At 49.7% G+C, this 26,091-nt stretch overlaps 9 protein-coding genes across 9 annotated transcripts; 4 read left to right on the forward strand and 5 right to left on the reverse strand.

The window, feature by feature from the left end:
* Positions 1 to 194: 194 nt before the first annotated feature.
* On the reverse strand, positions 195 to 2,726 carry FIESC28_03540 (uncharacterized protein; the record flags this gene model as incomplete). Its single annotated transcript, XM_031157689.1, has 1 exon — positions 195 to 2,726. The coding sequence occupies one exon, from the start codon at positions 2,724 to 2,726 to the stop codon at positions 195 to 197; it is 2,532 nt and encodes an 843-aa protein (XP_031018202.1).
* Positions 2,727 to 3,399: 673 nt separating this feature from the next.
* Positions 3,400 to 3,906, forward strand: FIESC28_03541 (uncharacterized protein; the record flags this gene model as incomplete). Its single annotated transcript, XM_031157690.1, has 1 exon — positions 3,400 to 3,906. The coding sequence occupies one exon, from the start codon at positions 3,400 to 3,402 to the stop codon at positions 3,904 to 3,906; it is 507 nt and encodes a 168-aa protein (XP_031018203.1).
* Positions 3,907 to 5,239: 1,333 nt separating this feature from the next.
* FIESC28_03542 (uncharacterized protein) lies at positions 5,240 to 7,747 on the forward strand (the record flags this gene model as incomplete). The annotated part of the gene is made up of 1 exon (XM_031157691.1): positions 5,240 to 7,747. The coding sequence occupies one exon, from the start codon at positions 5,240 to 5,242 to the stop codon at positions 7,745 to 7,747; it is 2,508 nt and encodes an 835-aa protein (XP_031018204.1).
* A 184-nt stretch (positions 7,748 to 7,931) lies between these two features.
* FIESC28_03543 (uncharacterized protein) lies at positions 7,932 to 10,982 on the reverse strand (the record flags this gene model as incomplete). The annotated part of the gene is made up of 3 exons (XM_031157692.1): positions 7,932 to 9,616; positions 9,669 to 10,097; positions 10,151 to 10,982. 3 exons carry the CDS (start codon positions 10,980 to 10,982, stop codon positions 7,932 to 7,934), a joined length of 2,946 nt encoding a protein of 981 aa, XP_031018205.1.
* Positions 10,983 to 11,343: 361 nt separating this feature from the next.
* FIESC28_03544 (uncharacterized protein) lies at positions 11,344 to 12,898 on the forward strand (the record flags this gene model as incomplete). The annotated part of the gene is made up of 5 exons (XM_031157693.1): positions 11,344 to 11,393; positions 11,470 to 11,568; positions 11,624 to 11,629; positions 11,686 to 11,765; positions 11,823 to 12,898. 5 exons carry the CDS (start codon positions 11,344 to 11,346, stop codon positions 12,896 to 12,898), a joined length of 1,311 nt encoding a protein of 436 aa, XP_031018206.1.
* A 285-nt stretch (positions 12,899 to 13,183) lies between these two features.
* On the reverse strand, positions 13,184 to 14,388 carry FIESC28_03545 (uncharacterized protein; the record flags this gene model as incomplete). Its single annotated transcript, XM_031157694.1, has 2 exons — positions 13,184 to 14,263; positions 14,323 to 14,388. 2 exons carry the CDS (start codon positions 14,386 to 14,388, stop codon positions 13,184 to 13,186), a joined length of 1,146 nt encoding a protein of 381 aa, XP_031018207.1.
* A 1,741-nt stretch (positions 14,389 to 16,129) lies between these two features.
* On the reverse strand, positions 16,130 to 20,700 carry FIESC28_03546 (uncharacterized protein; the record flags this gene model as incomplete). Its single annotated transcript, XM_031157695.1, has 3 exons — positions 16,130 to 19,821; positions 19,878 to 20,532; positions 20,632 to 20,700. 3 exons carry the CDS (start codon positions 20,698 to 20,700, stop codon positions 16,130 to 16,132), a joined length of 4,416 nt encoding a protein of 1,471 aa, XP_031018208.1.
* Positions 20,701 to 21,420: 720 nt separating this feature from the next.
* Positions 21,421 to 22,331, forward strand: FIESC28_03547 (uncharacterized protein; the record flags this gene model as incomplete). Its single annotated transcript, XM_031157696.1, has 2 exons — positions 21,421 to 21,546; positions 21,645 to 22,331. The coding sequence occupies 2 exons, from the start codon at positions 21,421 to 21,423 to the stop codon at positions 22,329 to 22,331; spliced, it is 813 nt and encodes a 270-aa protein (XP_031018209.1).
* Positions 22,332 to 22,906: 575 nt separating this feature from the next.
* FIESC28_03548 (uncharacterized protein) lies at positions 22,907 to 25,217 on the reverse strand (the record flags this gene model as incomplete). The annotated part of the gene is made up of 3 exons (XM_031157697.1): positions 22,907 to 23,015; positions 23,068 to 23,206; positions 23,261 to 25,217. The coding sequence occupies 3 exons, from the start codon at positions 25,215 to 25,217 to the stop codon at positions 22,907 to 22,909; spliced, it is 2,205 nt and encodes a 734-aa protein (XP_031018210.1).
* Between the last annotated feature and the right edge of the window lie 874 nt (positions 25,218 to 26,091).

The raw sequence follows: 26,091 nt of genomic DNA on the forward strand, positions 1-26,091 counted from the left end.
TCAAAATGCTCAGCATTGCGAATAATTCAAGGCCTGGGTGGCATCAGTTTTCTAACACTGGTTCTGACAACTGGGCACAAATTCATATAAGCAGGTATCCAGAATTGTGACTCTGGCTCGCAGACCACCTAAGATTTATTCAGTTTCTCGCTACAATACAAAATCTACTATTCATCACTTCAATAGAATCGTTATTACCAAAACGCCCCCCCTGCCTTGCCTGGTTTACCGTCCCACAGTTCTTTCTCAGCCACTTGGTCGTTATCTTCACCTTCAATAAGCGGTATCACCAACCCTGCTCGTCTCCTCTCAGACAGCCAACGATCTGTCCACCCCTTCATCCGCTTTCTTGACTGCTCACTGCCTACATTAACTGTTGGCACGACCTTTTCAATTCTCAAACTCATGAGAAACATAGCCAGTTCTCGGAAACTACTATGCTCTGAGTATGGGACACCGAAACACATGGCTTCTTTGGTGCTGCCTCGCTGTGGAATAAAGTCCTTGTACCCGAAACGCGTGCGCCATCCCTTGTCGTGGAGGATCTGCTGAGTATGAATGCTTCCAGGAGGAGTGTTGGCACCAATAGCTTTGCCCGCTGGTCGAAAGTTCCAACCGCTGGGGCGAAGTCCAACTATACGGCTGAAATACGGTTTGTAGCTATTGAGATACTCTTGAAGAGTCTCGGCACGAATCTCCATCAACATCTGCATGTGCACTTGCGCCTCTAGAGGATCGGATGTGAGGAGCGCAGAGAGCTCTGGGTCATCAAGCTGTTTGCAGATTTTAATCTTGCCAGGCGATGCAAAGATTTTAGACTTTAGAGCTTTAGCGATGGAGATGCAGATGCGCTCCTTTCCAATCGAGTAGGTGCCACAAATCACGAGTAGACGTTGAGGCGGCTTGTTCTTGGCATCGACCTTTCCAGCCTCATCAGGTTTTGTATTCGGGAAGAATTTGCTGACCGCGGGAGTACCCTGTCCACTGGCTTTTTCCCAAATATCGTCTTTGCAATTCGGGTCAGGAGACATTGATCCACAGAGGTCGGCACAAGCTTGAATGACATCGTTCTGGGGCGGAAAGGAGTATCGTGGGTTGAGGTATGTCGTATCCAAATAGCAAATATCAATATGTTGTTGTTTAATCTTCCCGGGAATGGAATCAGCAATCTCTGGTTTGAGAAGAGGATGCTTGACATGCGCAGGACAAGCTCTGAAATCTCCACAATGCAATATACGCTGGACGCGACTGTTGGTTCCTTGTTTCATTGTTTTCTCGAAGAGAAATAGTGAGCTTCCCGGACAATGATTTGCTGGTATCATCGTAACGGTTGCACCTTCAGTCCCCGGTATGTCGTAGGATTTATCGAACTCAAGCTCGACAACCCACTTCGCCGCCGTGCGTAGCTGATTTCTGACAAGACTGCCAGTGACCTTGCTGCAATATATAGGACCATGGCACCATCTTGCTGTCAATCCGATGTAATGGTCGCTATGGAAATGGCTCAAAAAATACGCTTTACAACCTTGGACGGCACCATAACGAAACGCATCGACGCAGATGGAGAAACCAGGCATAATTTTGTAAAAAGGACATGTCCTCTCGTAAGCTTGCTTTCCTCGTGAAGCATGCTCGGCGGCGGCAGCCTCTTGCCATGCCGAGTCTTCAGCCTTATTGGACATGAGCTTAGAAAAGGCCGTTTTAGGAGCTGGGCCAGAAGTCTTGACATCCAAGGGATTGGCCTGGCCAGGTCTGGGTACGGCGGCACGCGCGAATCGCTTGCCGACTTCAGTTGATTCGACCTCGTGATTTGGGGTGGGCTTGGTAGGGGAAAGCTTCTCTGCCGTTGCTTTCTCCTTTGGTAAAGGGATTGGGTGTTCGTCGAGGCAGGAGTTGACATGCCGTGTCGCTTCATCTATGGAAATCCCCGTCAGACTGCCATTGCAAATTGGACAGCTCTCCGTCATGGAATCGTCGTCAAGAGGGTCGTCGGCCAAATCTTCGCTCGATACTCCTGCTTCTTCCGCCTCTAATCGTGCCTGCTCTTTCATGAAACGCATTACTCGCATCTCCTCTCCCTCCAAATCGTTTAAATCGGGTAATTCTTCGTCTGCTATATCTTCAAAGTCGTCAAAATTTTGGTATGTCGAATCTTCCTGTTTCAGAGCCGGGGCACTAGTATCTGTCTCTTTCTTTTCATCGGTCTTAGTAAATCCGTCCGTCGGGACCTCGTTATGCGGGGAAAACTCCGTACATTGGCCTTGTTTCTCAGACTTGTTGTTTGTGGCTTTGGTTTCATCAGGTTCATCCTCGCTGTCTGAGTCCACGAAGGGAGTCTTGATCTTGGGTTTCGTTGACTTCTTTCGTGGTTCGTCATCGCTCTTAACAGGTGATGAGCGGTCTTTCGTTACAACTATCTCTTCAACTTTCACGGAACATTCCTTTTTAGTCGTTTGCTCGGGCTCTTGGCTTAGTTTTCGTCTTTTGTTTGGTGAACCAGTCTCGTTGAATCGAGTCGAAATGTCAGCGTCATCGGCAGTGTAGAGATCCTCGGTTTCCGCAATCTCTTGTGATTCTCCGAGGAAAAGAGAAGTTTCATGTTTCTCAGCCTTTTTGAAGAAACTCAGAATGCTCTGATTGGCTTTGACGGGTTTCTTGGGCAGTTGTGAAGCTGAAGAGCCCTTTTTTGGTGTATGCGATCGGATCGTTTTCTTTGGGGTGACCATTGTGAAAACCAGCGAATTGGAAAAAAGTTGATGGCAGACTTAGAGGGTCGAAATTGTAACCGATCATGCAAGAAAGCCTTAATGTCAAATTCTTCCCAGAAGGAGAGACAAAACTGATTGAGTCATGTAGTGATCCCTTGGAAAAGCGGCAAGGGGTCCAGACAAAGTGGGATGAGCTTGAAACTTTACGCGAAAACGCGGAAGGTGGCAAATATGTGTCCATCGCGCTATCACGTGACGGTTGTAGAGAGCAAATCTGAGAGAGGCCTGGCATCCCGGTCGGGAGTCTTCGAGTTGGGAATAATCTAGGTTCACGGAAAAAGATTCTCGTAATAAAATGTCCGAATAGCTTTCCCTCCCTGACTTCAAACCCAGGGATCTGGTCCAATATTGAATTGATGGTGCACGTGTAGACATTTACATCTAGCGCCAATGCGATATGATACTTGAATGAAACAAGGGACTGTTCCATGTCGTAAACGATAATCGATTAAGACCCTTGAAACTTCATAACCACCACAGCGCTCGCCCTTTTATAACTTTGATTACCAGATATGCGACGAAAGCTTCCCTCTTTTGAGACGACTATCATTCTGTTTCCTTCAAACTGCAATCGACCAGCTCACTTGCATCAAAAGCCAGTCAATATCTCACCTCGACATCCTCTTTAACCATGTTTCGGTCAACAGCCCAGATACAGCACGTATCGCTAGTCCCAAAAGGTACACCAGCCTCTAAAGCTATCGGGATGCTTCACGACCATGTCTTTTTCATACAATGCGATCCCTACATGACCAAATACGAAGCTCTGCCAACACCGGAGCCTGCTCCTTCAATTCCTGACACGCTTGAACTTAAACCAGTTGCGCAACCGGATTGCTACTCTGTGACAGACAGAGTTCACACGCTGCCAGCGGGGCTTTGGGATTCTGATGTGGTCAGCACTTATGAGTTTATTGACCTAGAGAAAGGCGTCTTTGTGAGAACGCGGGGTCCAGTGGGCTTGGTGTTGGAGACGGTATGGGATATTGAGGAAACTGCTGATGGGGGGTTGAAGATCATCGAAAACGTCACCATTTCATGCTCAAGGCTGATGCTCGGCATGATCAAAAGTTCATGTGAGGCTGGATGGAAAGGAGTTCATGGCAAGATGCTACAACGGTTGGAGGGCACTTCCTAAGAAGTCATTACAGAATGAGATGGCCTTAGATGAGCTGATGATAAACATGAGGATAATAGACAGATGAGTACTGGACGACCTTATGAAATGGATGCTGCTGCCTGTCAAAACTGTCCACCCCAAGCCTGTAAACTCACGCATTTGCTTCCAAGCACAGCCGAAACTTACTCAGATACTTCAGCCCTTTTTAGGCATCCGTTGCAGCCTAGCATATCACATACTAAGAAAGAAAAATTCCATCATCATCTGACTTGAATTAAGCTTAAGAATGAGTCACATCTAAAGTTACTCACTTTATACACTTTTGCCCTCAGTTACAAGGCCCCAAACCTTCGTGGAGAAGGGGTATAAAAGGAGCGCCTTGCCCTGATTTCCCATCTCTTTTCTTTTTTTCTGTACCAAGGTCTCTTTGCCATATGACTTTGATCAAGTGTAGTATCTGTTCTTGTATAGGTTAATCCCTTTACACTTTCTTCTTAACCTAATTTTTGATCAATTGGTGATGGTTCGGCCACGCTTGCGTTGCTGAACCATTTTCAATGTGTCCTTGGTATTACACTGCTTCCAAGCGATGCGCAGGTTCTTCCTCTTCGGAGACCAGTATGGTTCTTTCATTGCATTTTCGTTGGTTGATCCAGCGGTGTGAAGAAGGTGCCTGGCTATGGATATAATTTGGTGTTGAGGAACATATCTTAGATAAAGGATGTTTTGGGGGCAAACATTGAAGAGTAGTATGTAGCAAAACCATATTGATATAGAAGAGTATACAAGTATTTGACCCCTGTCATTAGTGTGACAATGACATGAATTATCATTATCCTTTCTTCTTCTTTTTCTTCGAGTCCTGAATTACAGTACCTACACATGGAAATGGGTACTACTTGCGTAAGGTAAGGTCAAGTACTCTCTATAGAGTGTCAGCCACGCTGGCACACCGCCACAAGTCGAGTCCATAGGTTATCTCCACTTATTAGCTCACCAGAACCTGTAACATAAGTCCACCTCCATGGGGAAAGCGTCAAGGGGGCTGCTCCCTTTTCGCAACAGTCTCAAAGCTACTTGCAGTTTCAACATCAGCAAAATCCTTGTCTTTAACTCATCGCATCTCTTCGCTTCTGGTTTCTTTTCTGTCTGATCTTGAGAGGTTTGCGCCTTCCCAGCCTGCCTCACGATCTGTTTGACTTTCTTTTTCATACCTGCGCAGCGTGAATGTATCATGAAGTAAACCAACACATATCTATACCGTTATTCACTCCGGCTTTTACTTAGCTATATCCCTGCTACCTGAGCATCCATTCCCAACCCAAAACAGTCGCCCAAATATTCCATCACCATGGCCTCGCTTCAACCAAGAGGACCTGACTCTTCAGTCGGAAAGCAAAAAGCAATTGAAGATGCAAAGAAAATGCAAAAGGTCGTCGCCGAGCAGTGCTTAAAGGTCGGAAAGGACCCTCCCCAGTATCGTCTTTCAGAGCTCATCGGCAAGGGCAGCTTCGGCCGTGTATACAAAGCCACTTCTCTAACAACGAATCAACTTGTTGCTGTCAAGATCATCGACATTGAGGAGAGCGATACTGTCAACCCCAAGCTTGCCGATACATACAGCGATTTACTCAAAGAGATCAACGCCTTGCAACTTCTCAGTGACAGTGGTGCCAAGAACATCAACCATGTCATCGACGCTCTTCCTGTTGGACAGTCTATGTGGATGATCACTGAGTATTGCGCCGGAGGTAGTGTGGCTACTCTTATGAAACCGACTTCACCAGGTGGTCTCCAGGAGAAATGGATTATTCCCATCTTGCGTGAGGTGGCGGAGGCTATCTATTGGGTTCATGGCCAAGGCATCATTCACAGAGATATCAAATGTGCGAATATCTTGGTTACCGAGGAGGGAAACGTGCAGCTTTGCGATTTTGGAGTTGCCGGTGTCATCGAAACCAAGTTCGATAAGCGTTCGACGGTTATTGGTACACCTCATTGGATGGCTCCCGAACTTTTTGACAATTCCACTTCATACGGTACCGAGGTAGATATCTGGGCTTTTGGCGCCATGGTCTTCGAGATTGCATCGGGTCTACCGCCAAGTGTAGCGGCAGGAATGATGGATTTCAACAGACTTGGTTCTTACCTCAAACAGCACCTCCCTCGTCTCGAGGGTGACCGATACTCTCAAGGGCTGAAAGACCTCGTGGCGTATTGTTTGGTAGATGATCCCAAACAACGCCCCACCATTGAACAGATTCAGCGACACCGGTACATATATAACACCCAAGATGCCTATCCCACCTCAGGCCTAGCACACTTGGTTAGGGGCTACAAGTTGTGGGAGGCCCAAGGTGGTGTTCGCAAATCTCTCTTCTCTGCAGGAGGAGCTCAAGGGCCTTCTGATCTCGGCTTTCAGGCCTTGGACAATGATGAGTGGAACTTCAGTACCACTGCCGCATTTGACCAGCAAGTCCTTCAAACTGGTGACGCCCAAGCCGTGTTCGACGTTTATGGTTCCAATGTCGACTTTAAACAAGATGGCTTCGACGATGCTTCGCGTACACAAAAACCGAAGTCACGTCGACGCCCACCACCTCATCTGCCTTCCGTCAAGGCACCTTTGGAAAAGCTATTTGACCCAAATACGATATCGAACTATGAAGACAACTCTCGAGCATACTATGGTCGCCCGTTTCCTCCGCCTACTGCCGACTTTCAACCTTCCCAGCCTCCCCCGGCGTCAGACTTACCCTTGCGAGACGATTCGTCACAGTCTCCTGGTGTAAGGGAATCCCTTATCGATCTCGACATGTCCCTAGATGGTAGCAACCTCTCCGAATTCGTCGATTTGAACACCATAAGAGCAGGAGATCCAAGAGCATCTACCGATTACGACTTTGGCGATGTGTCCTACAATAAGGCACCCCTTAGCGACCCCGCTGACATGAGCAATAATCGCCGAACACGGGATTGGAAGTTCCCCTCGATGGCTCCCCCGGCGTCAGCGAATCCTGAGATGTTCAGATTTCCTTTCAACGATGACCAAGGACCGAGCACCAGCCGTCTTATCCACCCTCCCACGGAACCGCTTCAGCCTTCGGCCCAGTTTAACGATCTGGCTGTCCCTTCACCAGGAAACAATCGGGTGTCAACAGGCAGTCTCATTGACTTGGACATGAGTTTGGCGGACCCTATCCCTATGGGTGACTATACCAGGCCATCAACCTCACACTCAGATGTGGGATCTCTGGCCGGCTCGGAAATAGGAGCGGCGGACCCTTTCCAACTGGAAAAGCACGCTTCTCTTTATGTTATGCCCAATAGCATACGAGAACCTTCCATTTACGTATCAGACGACTCCGAATATGCGACGGCTGTTGCGGACCTCTCTCTTAACGACTCGCAAATGAACTACCAGCAGACTCAGGTCCCGCTATACCAACAGCCCCCGGCGCAATCACAGTCTCCCTCTACCAACGGGATTTCTCTGACTGAGAGACCGTATTCTCTTAGCGAGTTCGCTGACACAGATCCTGAGTCGTTCACTTCTCATACACTCGCTGCTCCCGAACTTGCGCTTCAACCTCCTCCACTTCAGCCTCAGTCGGATCGATCCCAGGCTCGGGACGACTATCCGCGTTCTTATCAACCGCCCTCTTTTCTTCCACCGGCACCTACTGCGCCTTCTCCAATGGTCCTGGAAGGACAGGGTTCGTCGGAAGACGTTAAGGAAGAACTTCGACGTCTGGCTATGAGTTTGAGTGATCATCTCAGCCATGCAAATGCATGCTTGTCAGGTCTGCCGCTCCGGAGAGCGAGCACCACAAGATTGGAATCGGTAGAAGCTCCGTGATGTGCTTGGGGTTGATTATTTGGATATGTAGGCTAAAACATCATCATATCATAGTTTGGAGTGGGTTTGGGATTGGTAGCAGGCATTGATCTGGGAATGGGAACTGTGTAAACGATGTATGACCATAATGGTAATTACGAAAAGAAGAGTAGAAATAGGTATCCTTTCGGGTCCTTGATTAGATCTACTGAAATCCAATCATGTCTCCCATAAGTAGAGCTTGATACTTTTCAATGGCCTCACCGAGCCTGATCAGTACGCCTGCCGCCAGCATCTTGACATCATTCTCCTCTCCTCCATCTTCCCCTCTTGTCTTCTCGAAAACCATCGCAACCCATTCTCTTGTCTCCATAACTTCACGCCCCTGGGTCTCACAAAGCCGTCTCAAATCACCACCATTCACTTCTAAGAGTGAGGCTATGGCGACCAACCAGCCCTTCATGGCACCGAGATCACCCAACACGTGCACACGAACACCCAGTAGTAGATCCCACAGTTCCGCTGTAAGTTGTGGCAGGGAAAGAGTTGAGGGGCCCGCAGCGTGGACGATAATACCTAGAGTTTGCAGATAAAGAGCTAGAAGAGCATGGTTGAGAATAATTGGCTTCGCGGAGCGGAGAGCGACCTGAAAGTGGGCAGCAAGCGGAGAGAAGAACGATGTGGCAAGGAGAGCGGCCGTTGTATTAGGAATAGCACGGACGCGAGGTTTGGCTTTGGTCTTAGACTTGTAGCGTGCGGTGAAGCTTTGAAGCTTGAGGACATCTGGCCCTGTGCTTGCATCGGCCGCTTCTGCAGCGAGAGGCGCCAGGAACGAAGATGTGAGGGATTGTGAGATACTATCCAGGGCATTTGCTGGGAGTGCTTTCAGTTGAGAAGACGGAAGAGCATTGTTATCGTTTGAGGGGCCAAGGTATAACTGCTCCATCTTTTCAGGAAGCCGCTTAGAAGGAAAGACAGCAGCCGAATCATACTGTGAAACCTCAAACCCAGCCAATTCTCGAGCTGACAAGCCTAGTGTAATGAGAACTGATGTTCGCTGATAGAGGGAGTAGTCGCCCTCGAAGAAAGTGCGGGCAAACCAAGGGGCCATGGTCTTGGGTTGAGAGACCACCAAGGACACCATGCCTTGCACTCTCAAGTCCTGGAAGTTTTCGATCTCAAATTTGTCTTGGATACCGACCAAGAGCCCAGCCAATTCATCGGCATGAAAACTGACTTCAGTGCCGTAGTTGGCCTTGCGTCGGATGAGAACTGGGGCAGTTTGTAAGGCAAGTAACTGCTTGTCATATGATTCAGAATCCCTCAGGTATGAAATGAGGTCCCTGATATACACGGGAGGTTTGGGCTTGTTGCGCTGAACAAGGGTTGCATCGTCGTCAGAATCTTCGGGATCGGAGTCTTTTGAATAAGGAGCAAGATCCTCGTCTCCTTCTGAAGAATCGATCTCCTCGATGATGGCCTTTGGTTTAACTTCTGCAACAGCAGGCTTTTTCTGTTTGGGCTTTTTCTGAACGGCTTTGCTAGATGTCGCAGGCTTCCGCTTCTCGGGTATTGCTTCCACCGTGACATTTGAAAGGATGGGGTCGATAGGTCCAGCGAGGTCAGAGACTTTTGTTAGCCCCTTTAACTGTTGTGCTTCTTCGGTATCCGTCTCCTCCATCTTGAAGTCCAGCCTCTTCTTATTATCATCAATAAGAGCAGACAGTGCCTCGCCTACGACCAGGCCGAGAAACTGTGCTCTTGATTGTGTTGAACCGATACGATTCGAGATTGTATTCATATATGTACCGACTCGCATGAGCAAGGTCAGCTTCATGGGAGATATTCTGTGCACATAACCAGCTGCCAGCAGCAGTATCTGTGTATGTACTAAGGAAAAGTAAGCAAGTTGAGACTTGGAGGAAACTTAGGTAGCTCTTACCATCCTGCTGCAGGATTGCCGAGTGTCTGATATATAACTCGTCTCCAAATTGCGCGAGGCTCTTTTCCAGCACGGCTGCAATGGCTTCTCGGTCTTGAGAAAGCGCGGCTATGACAGCACGTCGAATACCAACACCATCGCCTAGACCAGCACCCGAGGAAGACGAACACCACTCTATTAGTGTATCTCTTCTAAACTCGTCGTTCAACGTCACTTCTTTTAGAAGCCCAGCGACGGCGGAGACGTTCTTGTCCGGAGATGTATCTTCTAAAGACAGGTGGCTCAAAAATTTGCGCGAGAGATGATGTAGTAAGACATGAAGAACTTTCTTAGAAGACCGCGGTTGGTTGAGGGCAATTTGTGTGAATGTCTGAGCCGAGCTTTCTTTGGAAAGCAGAAGTCCATCGATAACCGCTCTGATAAGGGTTTCTGTAATAGAGAAGTAAGCATACGTCGATGAGCCGGCATCTTACGAGTTTTACCTGAGTGGTGCAATGACAGAGATTTCTGGAACAATTCAGAAGCAAAAGCCATGGCATCAGGTTCGGGGGATAATTTGACCCATGAGACGATACTGCTTCCAACCCACTTGCTGTATTGTAGTCCGTCGGCAATCCACTTAGTGTCATCCCTCTCTCGATCACGACCGATTATCTCTAGAGCTTCAGCGGAAGTTGATACGATTTGGCCATTTGTGAGGACAGAGGCCAGTTTCTGAGATTGAATTCGTTGGAGGCCATGGTTCGCGATAGCTTTTGTTGAGGAGGCCCAGATCACAGGCAGCGCTTCGTGGCTGTTGAGGGCAGCAGATAATATACTCAGAAGAATACTGGCATTCAGTGACAAGTCGGCCCTCTTCTGTTCTTTCCCACCCATTCGTGACTCTTGAATAAGAGTTCTAATTTGTGTAATGATAGCATTGATGCCAGTTAAACTCCGCACACAACCCAGAAAAAGCTCAGCGTCCTGAGCACCACCATCAGAAGTTCCTTCATGTAACAAAGTCCAATAGTTTGGCCCGATTTCGGAGACGAGTAAATGCACAATCAATGCGCTCTTAGGACTAGGCGTTGAAAGCGAGAAGTTGTCAGATAATGGTTTGGAATTCGTCAGAAACTGCAAGACCGTTATAAGGCTGTCATAATCGGGCTGATTCTTTAGCACATCTATGGCATCATCGGCTTTTGAGATGGTACTGATTTTCCTTGGTTCTGGCTGGGTAGAAGAGGACGTCTTGACTTCTGAGAAGAGTGGTTCAGACTCTTTTCGCGGTTTGAGGTACGTGGTGCTCACGGGCGTGAGAAGATCGTCCATACTTGAACCGTTGCAATGGTTTGCTTGGTATGAGTTCGAATATGTTCTTGAGTTTCTAAATTAAAATTCGGACCTTTCTTTTACTCGTTGCAAGTCGTATGTGAAGTTAGAGATACAGCCAATAAATGTGATTTAAAGACGGATGCCTCAGTCAAGTTACACTGACCCCACCTTCACCGAGACTCACCGAGCAAGCTCAGGTACTTTAGGCAATGACGATCCTCCCCCACGCACGGATCCTTCCAAAGAGCTCACCCTCTCCACGCTCCACGACCGCTCCCTTCCATTCCTAGTCTAAGTACTTTGTTCTTCTAGTCGCGATATCGTCTAGATCCCAGAAACTTATTTGGACCTAAACGAGATGAGTATTGATACTCAGACAGTAGCTGGTAGCTACGAAGATACGCGATGGTAACGTCTTATCCTTTCGGCTGCTAGAAGCTGAAGCTGTAGCTCTTGAGACCACCAATATTAACCGTTAGCAAAGGAGATATCTCAACCAGATTCGTCACAATGCCGGACCCTATACCGATCCTGGAGCTACTGAACCAGAATTTCTTGCTCAATTTGAAAAGTTCAAGATTCTGTACGTCTTTCCATTCTCATGCTATCCTATTGGAAGCTGTGCTAATATCACATAGTGTCATGTCAGTCACGTTCTCCTCATGCTACGATGACCTCCATATTGACTCCTATTAAACAGTGGTGCGGGCGGCCTGGGATGTGAAATCCTCAAGAATCTTGCCATGTCGAAATTCAAGAATATCCATGTGATAGATATGGGTTCGTCAGCTTCCGTCCACTAACTAAAGACACAAGCGCTGACTCACGTTGCTTCAGATACTATTGATATTTCCAATTTGAACCGTCAATTCCTCTTCAGAAAGGATGATGTTGGCAAGTATAAAGCCGAGGTGGCTGCTGAGTTTGTCCAGAAGAGAGTAAAGGGCGTCTCCATAACAGCCCATAACAACCGTATCCAAGATTTCGACGAGGACTTCTACAAACAATTTCAGCTTGTCATTTGCGGCTTGGATAGCATTGAAGCCCGCCGCTGGATTAACGCTATGCTGGTCTCCATTGCCGAGGGAGCAGAGGACGACCCAGATGCGATAAAACCATTGATTGATGGCGGCACCGAAGGCTTTAAAGGCCAAGCCCGAGTCATCTTTCCGACGATAACATCTTGTATCGAGTGCCAGCTTGACATGCACGCCCCACGTGCCGCTGTTCCACTATGCACTATTGCTTCCATCCCTCGACAACCCGAGCATTGCATCGAGTGGGCCCATGTTATTGCTTGGGACCAAGAGAAGCCATTCCCAAAGCTAGATAAGGATGACCCGGAACACGTTACATGGCTGTTCCAGAAAGCTCTCACGCGAGCTGAGGAGTTTGGTATCCCAGGTGTCACTTATTCCTTAACACAAGGAACGATCAAGAACATCATCCCGGCTATTGCTTCTACTAATGCCATCATCGCCGCCTCGTGCTGTAATGAAGCTTTCAAGATTGCAACAACCTCAGCACCATGCCTCGGATTCGAAGAGAACTACATGATGTACTCGGGTAACGACAGCATTTACACCTACACCTTTAAGCATGAGAAGAAGGATGATTGTCCTGTTTGTGGACGTCAAGCTCGCCCCCTTGAGGTCAACCCCAAGACCACACTGCAAGAGCTGATCGAGTCATTTGCTATCCGACCTGAAGCTCAGCTAAAGAAACCCTCAATCCGTGCCGAAGGAAAGACCTTGTACATGCAGTTCCCTCCTGGTTTGGAGGAACAGACACGCCCCAACTTGAGCAAGACGTTGCAAGAACTCGGGCTCGAAGACAGACAGCAGGTCGTTGTCACCGACCCAGCATTCCCTCTCGAGTTCGAATTCTACTTCAAATTCAAGACAGTTTCGTGATCGTATCCTATCCTTAGCCCAAGTCGGCGTATGGCGTTCAGGCTTTTGGGCATCTTTCGGCGTTGGACATGTCAGCCAGAGGTCTACATGGGAAACCAGATAAATTACACAAGAGGGAGCAAGCATTGCCACGGAGTAAAGAGAGACGGAGTGAGAGTATTATGATGTGGTCATGGTATCATTCCTTTTTATCTAACCGTAGAGACCGCAAAAAATCAAATTCAACCAAATTATGATAAAAGCGCCAAACAAGACCCAACCCCCTGTTTTGATCCATGTAGCATATTACCGCACCATGTTGATAACTTGCTGCTCAAGCTTCTTGCACTTGAGCTTTAGATGCTTAACTGACTCAAGGAAGAGCTCATCACTATCCCACTGCCCCGTGCTCTCGACAGAGAAGATGAAGTGGTCCCGTCTTCGGCCTAGCTTCACCTTACCGGCAAACTCTTCATGGCGTAGAGCCTCTCGGCTAACCGTATCCTTCATGGCATCAACGACCACAGCCTTGGTCTCGCCCTTGTGGCCCTCATAACCGCTGCCAGTCTGGGCAGCATCCTCGGCCGTGACCTTCTCAAGGCCAATAACACCCTTGGGGAAGCACTTGGCAAACTTTTCGGCGTCGGCTCCGAGAATGGGCTTGGTGATCGTAATGGTAGGTAGCAGGCGGTAAGAGGCTGTGGCAACGGGAGAAAACTTGGCGTGATCGGATCCAACGCCCTTGTGCATGTGCATGGAGAGGTTGATGGTCTGTCGGGGTCGTAGCTTGGCAATCAAGATACCAGGGTTCGTGGGCGCAATAGCGTCTTCGCCGCTAAAGTATTCGACCTGCTTGCCCGTGGGCACAAAGACGATGTCGCGCGCATAAACGTGAGCGTTATGGTACGCCTTGAGAGGGTCGTTCTCGGAAGGCGAGGCATCCTTGTTGACGGTACACGTCACATTGAGCTCGAGACGAACAGTGTTGTAGTCAAAGCAACCGGCATAAGGGTCTTCGCCAGCCTCTGGCTTCTTGTGCCACTTGAGGAAGTTATGCAGACCTTCGCGACCACCTTTGAAGGGGATAAGACCAAGGCGGTGGGCGAGGACCTCGTCCTGAATGACCGAGGTATTGTTTTCGATGTAGACATTCTCGATAGCGAGTGTAGGAATCTCGGAGAGCATGATACGACGGAAAGCGTTTGCGAGCGAGGCATCGATTCCAACGAGAGAGAAAGAAGAGAGGAACTGGTCGTTCTGGTGGAAGTTTACAGAAAAGGCGTCGCGAAAGCGATCAACGGAGAAGGCAAGATCCTCGCCAGGGTGATGTCCGGGGTAGTCGGTAGAGGAAATGTGCGAGACAGTTTCCTTGTTGATGCCGACAGTCTGGGCGCGCAAAAAGTTAGATTCAGATGCGATCACGACTTAGACAATTGTTGGTTTACCTGACGGCGCGCAATATCATCTGCGGAGGGAGCGTTCCTCCACCCAGCCTGCTGTGTGGGAGCCATTGCGGTTGTGTTGTTTTTCGCTTTGCAGGGGGGAAAAAGAGAATTATTAAGGTTGGTTGGTGGTGATGGTATCAGTAGTGATGAGCGAAGCAAACAATAATTTTTTGAAGCCCCTCCGAGGTGAACGCTCGGTGAGTTCAAGGTGAAGAGAGTGGGGTCGATAGTGGGTCTCCGTTGAAAAAAGATGCAGTCGCGAGCGCGACGCTCTCAAGCTTGGTACTAAGACGGGATAACCCCACTTGTCTCCGAGACCGCCGACCGTTCCCGACCCATGTTTCGGCTCCAGATCAGGTGCTCCACTCCGTCAGTCCGTGTAAGCTATAAGTACGTACCTTGGACGACGATGGCCTGATACTATCAATGTCAGTCGAGGTGGCTTTGTTCGCCAAATGCATTTACTGAATTCAGTGGTGTAGAAGACCCTTTGATATGGGCAGTGACAATACTCTGTCACAACCCTTAATGTATGATATGATAACGAGCGACTTCGGCTTGTTTGCGCCTGACCAATTATCTAGATACACCCTTGAAGTTCCGTCAACAGGCAAACATCCTCAGCCAGACTTTCTCGAATCTTGATCAGGATGCCGAGATTAGTCCCCTGCTGCTCCGTACTCGGCAGGTCATTGTTGAACAGACTCACCCACCGGGCCGGCCTCTCGAGATCAGCACACCCAATCACCCATCGTCTATCGCCAGATTTCACATTTACCAACAAGGCACATGCGAATTCAGTTGCGACGCAGTTCGTCCTCCTCCCTCCAAGCATCACGCGCACACTTCTCCCGATGAGATATCTCACTGCTTCCTTTCTGGGCGACTTGTACGACGTCAGTGTTAAGCCCATGCCCTCCAGTTGAACGCAGAGTCCTTGTTCAATCCCTGTCTCATCTTTTAAGTTGATGCCGGTCGCAGTCACACGTACAGTAAAAGATTTCCGTAGATAATCATCGGGGCACGGCCGGTCCGGCTTGAATGGTGTCTGTAATGTGATATGTGTAATACGATTTGGACTTGCAAGAAGTCGACTATATAAATGTTGCCAACTTCCCCCCTCTTTCACTTCAGATTCAGTAACTTCATCTTTAACCAAGTATTCACCTTCAAATACAACATTGACGACCCTATCAACAATCTTCTGCCTAAACAAAACCACCAATCTTGCATTCAAGATGCTCTCTTTCGTAAAGTACACAAAGTAACCCAGATCCCAATTCACATGCTTTTAGCTGATATTGAACCGCGTAGCTATACTCCTCGACCCCATCCCGAGCACAAGAGCAAGGAGCATTGTCGAGTACACTCTGAACCATCCAACATTCCTCGCGATGCCTCCAAGAAAAGCCAAGTCGTGGATCCCAAGTCGGCCACCCCACTGTCTGCAACTCCTCCTCCTACTACAACTTAGTGTTGGGGCATAATCAGGTCTTCCGAAATGATTCTACTGTCTGATTTCAAGGCCAGAGCAATTCCAAGGAGTAAAAGGCGTTCTATTTATTTGATGGAGTTAACGCCACGATCAGTTTTTGGCGGGTTACAAATGGCAATTGAGCCGCAAAAGACCATTAACAATGGAACGAGGACGCGCGTTGGCAAAACAGTGAGCGAAAATACGTTGGCTACGTGGGTAGCTTACTTGGCTGATTGATACACTATTTAATTTCTAAACTACAAATGCTTGTTTGTTTCATAATTTGATGATACCCGATACCCGAGTCCGTGTCATTCTCGTCATTCTTGATTACTCAATATCCTCCATAGTCCAAACACTAACACCTTGCTTCTCGACGCTGCTCTTTAACTTGCCCAGTACAGCCTGTCGGCGAGCCCTCTGTTGCATCAAACCACCCTTCTCCTCTTGGCTGTAACCACTGAGCTTCTTGCGTGGGGTTGTAGCTCGTACGGATGCGCCCAGCGACATGCTGGCTGCGAAGCTATGGCGAAGATTGCGAACAGGGGTTCCTTCAGGAGAGAACATGACGCTTCGTCTTCCCTGAGGGGTAACCATTGGAGATCCTTCTCGACTTGCGGGATTGATGGTGACCTTACGCATCTGGTTTTCGAGAACATCAATATCCCCACTGCGTTTTTCCACCATGGCAGTCATTTTGCCAATGGTGCGAATCACTGCATCAACTGTGGGAACGTTTGCTTTACCCTTGCCTGAAGCACTCGAAGCAGCTGCAATTCTGGTCTTCAGCAACGTCAATGCTTCTTCAGCTTCGACCAAGAGCTTGGAGAACTTGGCAAACTCTCGTCTGAGTTCGTTTTGTTGGGTTGCTTGTTCTGCGCTTAGTGGCATAGACTTTGTTACTTCTGCCTGCTCGGGATCGGTTCTGATCATGAGGATCTGCTTAAGATCATCCTGTTTAGCTCGAAGGCGATGCATGTCTCTGGTGAGTTCGTGGCAGGCTTCGAGTTTGTCGTCCAAGTCACGAACACGTCCATCTTCCAGATCAGCATACAGCTCATTATCCAAAACCTCGCCAAGCTCATCGATCTCGCAAAGAACCCAATCCTCGGGGGTGTCAAGATCATCCTTGCCACGTCCGCTTTCCTTTCGGTTCTCCGTATGTCCCTTAATGAAGGACTTGACAGTTCGGGCATTCAAGCCAAGGGTATCGATCATGGAGTTGATGTCCCGATAAACGGCTTCAACTTGGCTTGGGATACTCTCCTTGGCAGGAGGGGCAACGTTTGAGTGCGCGATGAATTCATCCATGGTCAGGCTTCCTTCAACTTCTGACGCCAGAAGTCTGTGGACTTCGTCGTCTTCCTCATCGACCAATGGCTGAGTCTCTGCAGCCTCCTGTTTGGCTTTCATCTTCCGGTGTTGTGCCACGAATGGATCCTCAGCCGAGCTAACGTCTTTACTAGTGATCGAAGCACCCATTCGAGACTGTCTGGATCCACGAAGGTTTGCAGGTATTCCGGGGGCACTAACCGACCTCATATTATCTGATCTCACAACCCTGTTTGGTACCGCCCCTCGGACTGGACTTGGGGAGCGAGGGCTGGTCGCGTTGGGACGTGGGAACACAGGAGCATTGCGGCTGAGTTCGCCAAACAGTTGTCGTGACCCTTCTTGGTTCGTACGAGAAGCTCCAAGAGTATGGTTCGGACCACCAAACGAGCTTTGAGGTGTATAGCCAGGCGAAAGATTGCTGACAGTAGGGCTAAGGTCTTTAGCGACATCTACGCCACTACCTTCTGAGCCGTTGTCGTCTTCTTCCTCTGCATCCTCATCTTCCTCCTCTTCATCTTCCTCTTCCTCTTCGTCATCAACCTCGTCGTCACTATCAATTGAGGGGGGTCCGGCGACGGCAGGGAAGAGGGAAGACGGTGCCTTTGGTGTACCCTCTGGCTTATCAAAGATAGACCTAGGCTTTGACGAAACGGTTGGGTCAGGTGGCAAGGGGGCATCAGAAACCCCAGTCTCTTTTTCTGTAGGTTTGGAGACATTGACAAAGTCCGGTGGCAATGGAGCATCGGCAGCCTCGGCCGGCTTGGTCGTGGACTTTGCCGGCTTGGATGTAAAGTCAGGCGGGAGGGGAGCGGCCTCGGGTTTAGCTGAAGCGGCAGGCGATGCAAAGGGATTGGCCTTGGGAGTCGGGTCCGGAGGAAGGGGCGCATCATCTTCTTCCTGTTTGACCTTGGGAGACTCGGTCTTGCTGGACTTCTGGCCAAACATTCCCGTATAACTGTCAAACTTCTGTTGGGTGCCAAAAATGCTTGCTTTGGGCGTGTTCTGTTGTGAACCAAACAAACCTCCGCTAGCCTTGGGTGTCTCCGAGGTTGAGCTGAACAAACTGCCGCTTGGCTTGGGGGTACTTGAGGTAGATCCAAACAGGCCACCGCTTGGCTTCGGTGCCTCTGACTTGTTTCCGAAAAGCCCGCCAGTAGAACCAAACTTGGATGGCTGTCCAAAGGCAGATGCTTGCGGTGCGGGAGATGTAGCAAAGCCAAATTTGGAAGGCGCGGGTGTAGTGGTTGGAGTGGTAGATTCAGGACTCTGTTGTGTGAAGACTGTATCCTTAGGTTTCGACTGAGGAGTTTCTTCTGTCGGTCCAGCGGTGTCCATTTCTTCTTCATCTCTTGGTGTAGGGGTTGTAACGGCGGGTTTGTTACTGGCATCGGTAAGAGCAGAGCCAAAATTGCTACCGAACAAAGAACCAGTTGGCTTAGGATTGTCATCTTTAGCAGACCCATCAGGTTTAAATGAGCTTTGAAGTTTAAAAGGTGTCGAGCCAAATGGACTACCAGAAGACGGTTTAGCAGGGAAAGCAGTCTCTGCGTTGGACGTTGATCCGAAGGGGCTGCCTGCTGGTTTACTTCCACTGCCGAAGACGCTGGTATTTCCTTCGTTGCCCACAGAAGCAAAGCCACTCTTACTGGCAAAGCCAGCGAATCCTCCCGAGGTCGGTGTGCTAGACTGCCCATTGGCTGCTGCTTGGCCAAACGGGCTGGAGTTATTGTTATTCGCAAAGCTTGAAAATCCTGACTGGCCAAAGGCAGGAGTCGCGGCCGAAGCTCCGCCTGCTGCAGAAGCCCAAGGAGAACTCTTTGACCCTAGCTGAGATGACTGCCCAAAGCCAATGGAGCTGGGTTTACCGAACGCAGGGGCGGAAGAGGGAGCCGCACTACCGAAACCACTCGATCCAAATACAGCGCCTCCTGTGCTGGGAGCCGCAGAACTAGCGTTGCTACCCCATGGGGATGACTTCTGCCCCAGCTGAGCAGTCGACCCGAAAGCAGATGCTCCAGGGTTTCCGAAGGGCGATGCCGAAGCTGCAGGAGCGGGCTGGGCGGCTGGCGCTGGCGTTGCGGGAGCCGTACCCTCAACCGCAGCCAGATGAGGATACGAAGTGCCCTGTCGAATTGACTCATTGTAGACTATCCACCAAGCGCAGAGCACACCATCATGCGTAAGTGCCCAGTACCCTGGAAGTGGTCCTGGCGACTCCTCTAGTTCGACGTCTGACGGGATTGGCTTATAAACCTTGTCCTTGCTGGAAAGATCGAGTGCGACACCAATCGGGACTGCATCGTCCATGGAATCAGTCATGGGGAGTGTCGGTCTCTTGGTGTCGTCCAAGAATTCTGTGAGTGTGAAGACTCCTGTGATAGAATCCGCGGGCTTGTCGGTAGCCAGAGGAGTTTTGGACCGTGTCAATATACCCATTTCCGAGACCGCAGTAGAAGCCACAATGAGCATGTCTTGGAGGGCAGGTGGGAAGTCTCGGAGACGTAGAATTGAGTGATGTGGCGCCTTATCTGAGCCAAACGGCTCGACAGGGTCGGTCAGCTGTTGGAAGTTGTAAGAAGACGGTGGTTGGCGCGTGATAAGGTGATAGAGAGATTTGGGTGGTGACTGGTTATTCGAAGTATGGATCGAAAGGAAGAGGTGGTTCTCTAGCCAAGTAAGGGAGGATACTGTGATGATGTTAGCCTGCTCCAAAGTACATCTTGTCTGCCTCTAGTCCACTTACCATGAAAGTCGTCCACGTTAGGAGGCTTGGGAATCTCCCCTTTACCCTCTCCTTCTGGTGTCATTTGGAAAATGGTACCATCGCCCAGGCCAGCACATAGCTGCTTGCCTTTCGCACTCCAACTGACACAGCTAACCTGGTTCTTCAGAGGGTTGCTAATCTGACGGTCTTTGAGATTCGCCATATGCAGATTACCGTTATTCGTGACAATAGCACAAAGCTCGGCCTTCTCAGATGTGGGGTTCGGTATCATGGCGCGTAGCGTTTCACCACTTGTTGACAGCTCGAAGGCGGAATTTGTTGATCCAGAGAGCAGACTCTGGACTTCATACACGGCCAGACCACCTCCAGATTCCGCTGAAAGAATCAGATAGTTCTCGTCTGCGGTGAAAGATAGTTGCGAAACCCGCATCGGCATTGGAATTTTGAGCTGAGGCTCGAAGCCGCGAACCTCTGAGTCGCCATCTTGGGGTGCCTCGAAGGCCTTTCTTACGGACTCGGTGGTGGCGATGATGACTTGATCGGGTCCAGCAGCAGCGACAAGGCCTTTGCGCGAAGCGATGCTGAGTAGCGACGCGGTGGAAGATGGGAGAGATGTCCACGGAGATGTGAGGCGAACCTTCGCATCACCGGCGATAGAAAGAAATCCTAAGTCCTATACCGATTATGGATTGTTAGCATCATCACGTCGTCCTCAAAGTCAACAAACCAAAACAGGCCAACAACCTAGAAACCAAAAGTAATGCGCACTCACATCTGTCTGAATTGTCTCCAGAGGAGACCCAGTGGTCATACCTCCTGTTCCTGCGGCGCTCCCAAGCATGGCGTTTCCTGAATTGCCAAAGCTAAAAGCCATGACTGTCGCAGAGTAGCCGGCCTTGAAGAGAGGTCCTGAAGTTCATAAATTTGCCTGCTGTAGGTATAGGAGTGGGCCAGGCGACCGGGGAGCTCTGCGCGTAGGCTGGAGGTCTAGGTAGCGGTAGGCTGGGGGACGTGCCTCTGGCGGTCTGTGATTGGATAGAGATTTGCCTACCTAGAACCTAGCAATCGATGACAACAAGTGAAGTCCAGAAATCAGGCGGTGATTGATCTTTGAGATGTGCTCCTTGAAATGAAACAAGGTTGAGTGTAGAAGTTCAATGAGTTTCAATTGAATCGTAGCTGCTTAAGTTTATTGTAACAAGCTTCGAAGCTTGTTCGTCACGTGTTTGCCTCTAATGAAGTGCCTGGAGTGCTACTGCTCCTGTTGCAGCTTGTAGCGTTGACGGTGCCTGCAGAGACCCGCCCAATCAGAGCGCACTTTTGCACACTGTTACAGGTGCTCTACTGAAGCTCAACTGCTGAAGGCAGCTTTTAGCCTCGTCATCAGCTCTGCCTTGTTGACCTCACTCCGTCTCGCCTCTGTCAACGACTACCATCATCCCCACCACAAACGATACCCCGAACGATTCTATAGTGGTTTTGCGAAAGTTCCTTGTTAACAGGGACCAGCGAAATACGTTGACTCTGATATCACGGGTTGGAGAATTATAGATCTTCCAAAATGCCTGGCTTCGACTTCTCGAACTACAACCGCAATGCGGCCCTCCACGCTCGAGGCGTGCCTCTCCCCAAGGCCACCAGCACCGGAACGACTATCGTGGGATGTATATTCGATGGCGGTGTTGTGGTAAGTGGCATCTTTCACCCTTCATAGACGGCCTTGGAAGCCCAAATGGAGCTACCACCATCGAACTAGGAGCTCAACATTGACACCCGCATCAACAGATTGCCGCCGATACTCGAGCCACATCCGGTCCCATCGTCGCCGACAAGAACTGTGAGAAGCTTCACTACATCTCCCCCCAGATTTGGTGTGCTGGTGCCGGTACAGCCGCCGATACCGAGTTCACCACCGCCCTCATCTCCTCTCAGCTCGAGCTGCACTCCCTATCTACAGGCCGCAAGCCCCGCGTCGTGACCTGCATGACCCTTCTGAAGCAGCACCTCTTCCGCTACCAGGGCCACATCGGTGCTTACCTCGTTGTTGCTGGTGTCGACCCTACCGGCACGCATCTCTTCACCGTCCACGCACACGGCAGCACGGATAAGCTTCCCTACGTGACTATGGGTAGTGGTAGTTTGGCAGCTATGAGTGTTTTCGAGACGCAGTGGAAGCCTGATCTCACTCAAGATGAGGCTGTCAAGTTGGCCAGTGATGCCATCTTGGCTGGTATCTGGAACGATCTGGGTTCCGGTTCAAACGTCGACGTGGCTATCATCACCAAAGACAAGACAACACTCAAGAGAAACTACATCACGCCCAACCAGAAGGAGCCCAAGCTTCAGAGTTACCGATTTGAGAAGGGCACAACGGCGGTGCTGAACGAGAAGATTATCAAGAAGGAGGAAATCAAGAGGTACATTAGTGTGGAAGACGTGCCTGCCGAGGAGAAGATGGACGTTGACACCTAAGGGAACCGATACTTTTGGGTGGGAGAAGAGCACATGTAACAACACAGAATCCTATAGACCGGATGACTGAATCTGCCTCGATCCAACGGCAGAGTTGTGAGTGATGATGTTAGTTAAGGACAATAAATTATTTCCAATAATATTAGGGAAAGAGTGCAGGTCTATACGCCACCATTGGGCGTTTCTACCGTTCTCCACTTGCTATATGTGCAGTGCATCCTACAAGAATCCTTAGAAGAAAATAGACAGCCGTCGTACTATTTACATGAAGTAGCGGTGTCTTGCCTATATGAGGCAGAAATCATTCATGAGCCCCTTTCTGGGGGCGCATATACGTTAAAAGAATAAAGCGTCGTCTTGAGAAGTCGACGCTGTAAGCGGAACCAAATTGAGTTCCTCTGCCTGGTCCAACGCTTGCTCTGAGCAATCGCTGCAGGAAGCACAAGAATATTTCCTCCATAGACCCTATAAAACCCCCGATCAATGCGGAAAACCAGTCAAAACTCCGATTAAATGGGTATGCCGAAGATGTCATCATTATCGTAGTAGGCGTATCACTGAAACTGCTATCTGGCTCATTTGAGTCCAAACATGGTTCTGGTACGTGACTTGCTCCTGGCCTTCTTTTTATCTTTCTTGGACGTTGTTGACTCGTTGTCATCGTCGTATTTGGCCTTGTGGATCCTGGTTCGTGTCAGTAGGTATATATTGAAAGGGATGTTCAAGCCAAACTCACCAACTGTTCCCAACCATGCTCATGCCCTTGGCTTCAGCCATGCGATAGAACTTGGCGCTCTTCCTGAGGTTTTTCTTGCAGCCAATACCTTGAGCATAGCAGAAACCAGCTTCAGCCAGCGCATCGACATCACCCCAGTCTAGTACATTGGTTAGTATGTGGCTTTCGAATAGGTTGCACGAATGAGACTTACTACCAGCGATCTCGAAGCACCGTAGAGCCAGGGATTTATCCTGCTCAATTCCCCAGCCATTCATGTGGCTCACTCCCAATTCGTAAATGCTCAAGGCAAATTGAGCTTTTCGAGTCCTTCGCTCTACCACATCGACATGCTTGCCTTCCTTCGCATGGCTCTCATCATCCGCGATCTCGACGCTAGCGTACTCAGCGGCTTTTCGGAGCCATTCCACACCTTCTTTCTGGTTCGCGCGCATGCCCCATCCATGGCGGCAAGCCAACGCGTAGAGAAGCATGGCGGTCGGATCGTTCAAACGAGCGGCATAGCGCAGATGATATGTTGATTCCTTCAAATCTCCACTTTCATGGCATGCGATACCCTTTGACAGATGCTCCTCCGCTGTCATCTCTGAAGCAGTAGGCGCTGTCGAACGAGCAGTAGGTGGTGGTCTAATCGTACTTGCTGTATCGCTTGTAGCTATTGATAGGGGAGTACGATCTCGTCCACGACCCCTTGGTGCATCCTCCGAAGCTCGCGATTCCTCAGCTGATCTGCTCGGCGTGGGGGACAGTTCTGGCATAGGAGGTGGTGTTGTCTCAGACTGAACCTTTCTCAATTCCATTGATGCTTTCGGCATCGGGCTACCCGATGCTAAAGAGTCATCTGGAACGATATCGGCCGAAGAGCTCGAAGGTCGGGTCGGGGGTGACGGGGGAGGAGCAGTCTCGAATTTGTGAACGTCGCTGGGGGGGACCATGGGCTGTTGCCTGTCGAAAGGCGCCTCGGCGGTTTCTTCTTCGGATCCTGTTCGCTGGATGGCTTTGCCTCGTGGGAGCGAAAATTTAGAGTAGATATAGGACGGTGCGCCCTTGTCTCGATCTTCGGCCTGCTGGTCAAGGAAGGCCTCACTATGCATGCTCACTGGTGTATGAGCCGAGTCATCAGCCAATATGAACGAAGGTTGGCTATCAGAGGAAGCTTGTCTCAGGGGTGGCTCCATACCAGGTGTGCCAGACCTGCTCATAGGTCTTGAGAAGTTGAAGGAGGGTCGAGGAAGAGCGGATGATTCGGAACCGATGGAAGGCGATCGTCGATAAGATCCAACTGCTGGCGATGTCATTGCACTTGCAGATGACAGTTTTCGTGGAGGCAATGAGTGGAAAGAACCCGCCATGTTGTGATCCTCCTCGGACGGTATTGCTGGGGATGAGACATTGCTGGGCGCACGCCTTCTCTGAGGGAACAGGTTCTGAGGTGGTGCAAGACCAAGCTCATCAAAAGAATGCATTTTGGGCTTATCTGGTGAGCCGGCGATAGATCCACTAACTGAACCGCTCGGTCTTCGAGCGGAGAGCAATGAAGCATTGTCTTCTTTCCGGGATGGAGATGATTCGAGTCGTCTATCTGACTGGGATTGCGTATCGCTAACTAAAGGTGAGGGTGATCGTTCCGTTCTGGCGCCGTAAAGCGAGCTTGCCTCATCGATATGGTCCAAGATTCGTCCCCTAGAGGGAGCTCGTGGAGGTATCGCAGGCACCTCCTGATCGGGAGTGGGCGGTATCCGGCTCATTCGTGGGTGCATCGATACAGGACGCTCAGCATCGTCGGTGAATGCATCCTCTACTTCAGTCCTCATTCCAAAGCCGGAAGGGGGTCGTAGAGGAGGGTGGTCACCAGCTTCGGAGCCAGAATCTTGTGATAAAGAGCGAAAGTAATCTGAACGTCCCTGGACAATCAAAGGACTTTCTGTGGTTAAAGGGGGCAGGCGACTCATTCGGTTACCCTCCTTGGCGCTTTCTTGAAGTTGCCTTGCGAGCAGTCGACTCTGCATGGCGAAAGCGTCCAGTGGGGACAACTCTGGGGGTACTTCACCAGCGACATGAAGGCGAGGTGAGCGCAAGGGTTTAGAGACTGTAGAGAGGTTCGAATTTGACGAGTCCGATCGCAAGTCGAGTAAAGACGGACGTGACATGATGGTCGTTGTGCAGGTCAGGTCCAGCTATCGAGGTCTGTTTCCATGCAGAAAATCAAGCTGAACAGCAAATGCGCACGGCGAAAGTGCGACGGCGACGTCTTCCAAGTATTCCAACTCAGTTCACTACTCCAGATCTTGCTTGACCAAGTTAGCTTGATGGGTTTCCGCTTTGACGTTCCACCGGGTCGAACAAGCTGGCGCAGATGCTCTCAGGGACGAAGATCTGATGTTCTAAGTAAAAGTCGTGGGCGGAAACATGAATAGACGGGAAATAGTCCTGCTATAGCTATTGGCAAAAGATAGTAAATAATGCGCGATGGCTGGTCAAAGACGTTAAGAATGACGGCGAGTCGAAAGCGAGACAACAGCCAAGGAGCGATCGGCGGCGGAGAGGATCTTGCGCGGGCCGCGCTATGCGATATGTGGTACGGAGATGGTCGATGGAACAAAGTTGAAACAGGCAGAGAGCCAGGAGTCCAAGATGGAAGTCGGTGGAGGACTAATAAAAGGCAAGACAAGAGGGAGAAAGATGATGTAGGATCGGCAGCGAAGCGAGCGATGTCTTGGTATATACTTGAGAATACTGTGCTACTTGCGCTACGGTAGGTGTTGTTGATGAGGGATTCTCATGGGTGTCGATAGGCGTTGAATGACGTTTGGCTGATACTGTAGGTGCGGTCGACTGAAGAATTGGAAAAGCAAAAGCAACAGAAGGTAATAGAAGAGAATACGCAAAGCGGTAAAAACGAGCGGCGAGTGCGTAGTGAGTGTGTGAATGACAATTCAAACAATGTACATGTAGCGAACAATGGCGAGTTGTCTTGGATGAGATGGAGGTGAGTAGAGGTAGAGACTATAGACTACGGTAGGT

The sequence above is a fragment of the Fusarium coffeatum genome (assembly GCF_003316985.1).
Source record: "Fusarium coffeatum strain FIESC_28 chromosome Unknown BRIP53273_contig_75, whole genome shotgun sequence".
Lineage (NCBI taxonomy): Eukaryota > Fungi > Ascomycota > Sordariomycetes > Hypocreales > Nectriaceae > Fusarium > Fusarium coffeatum.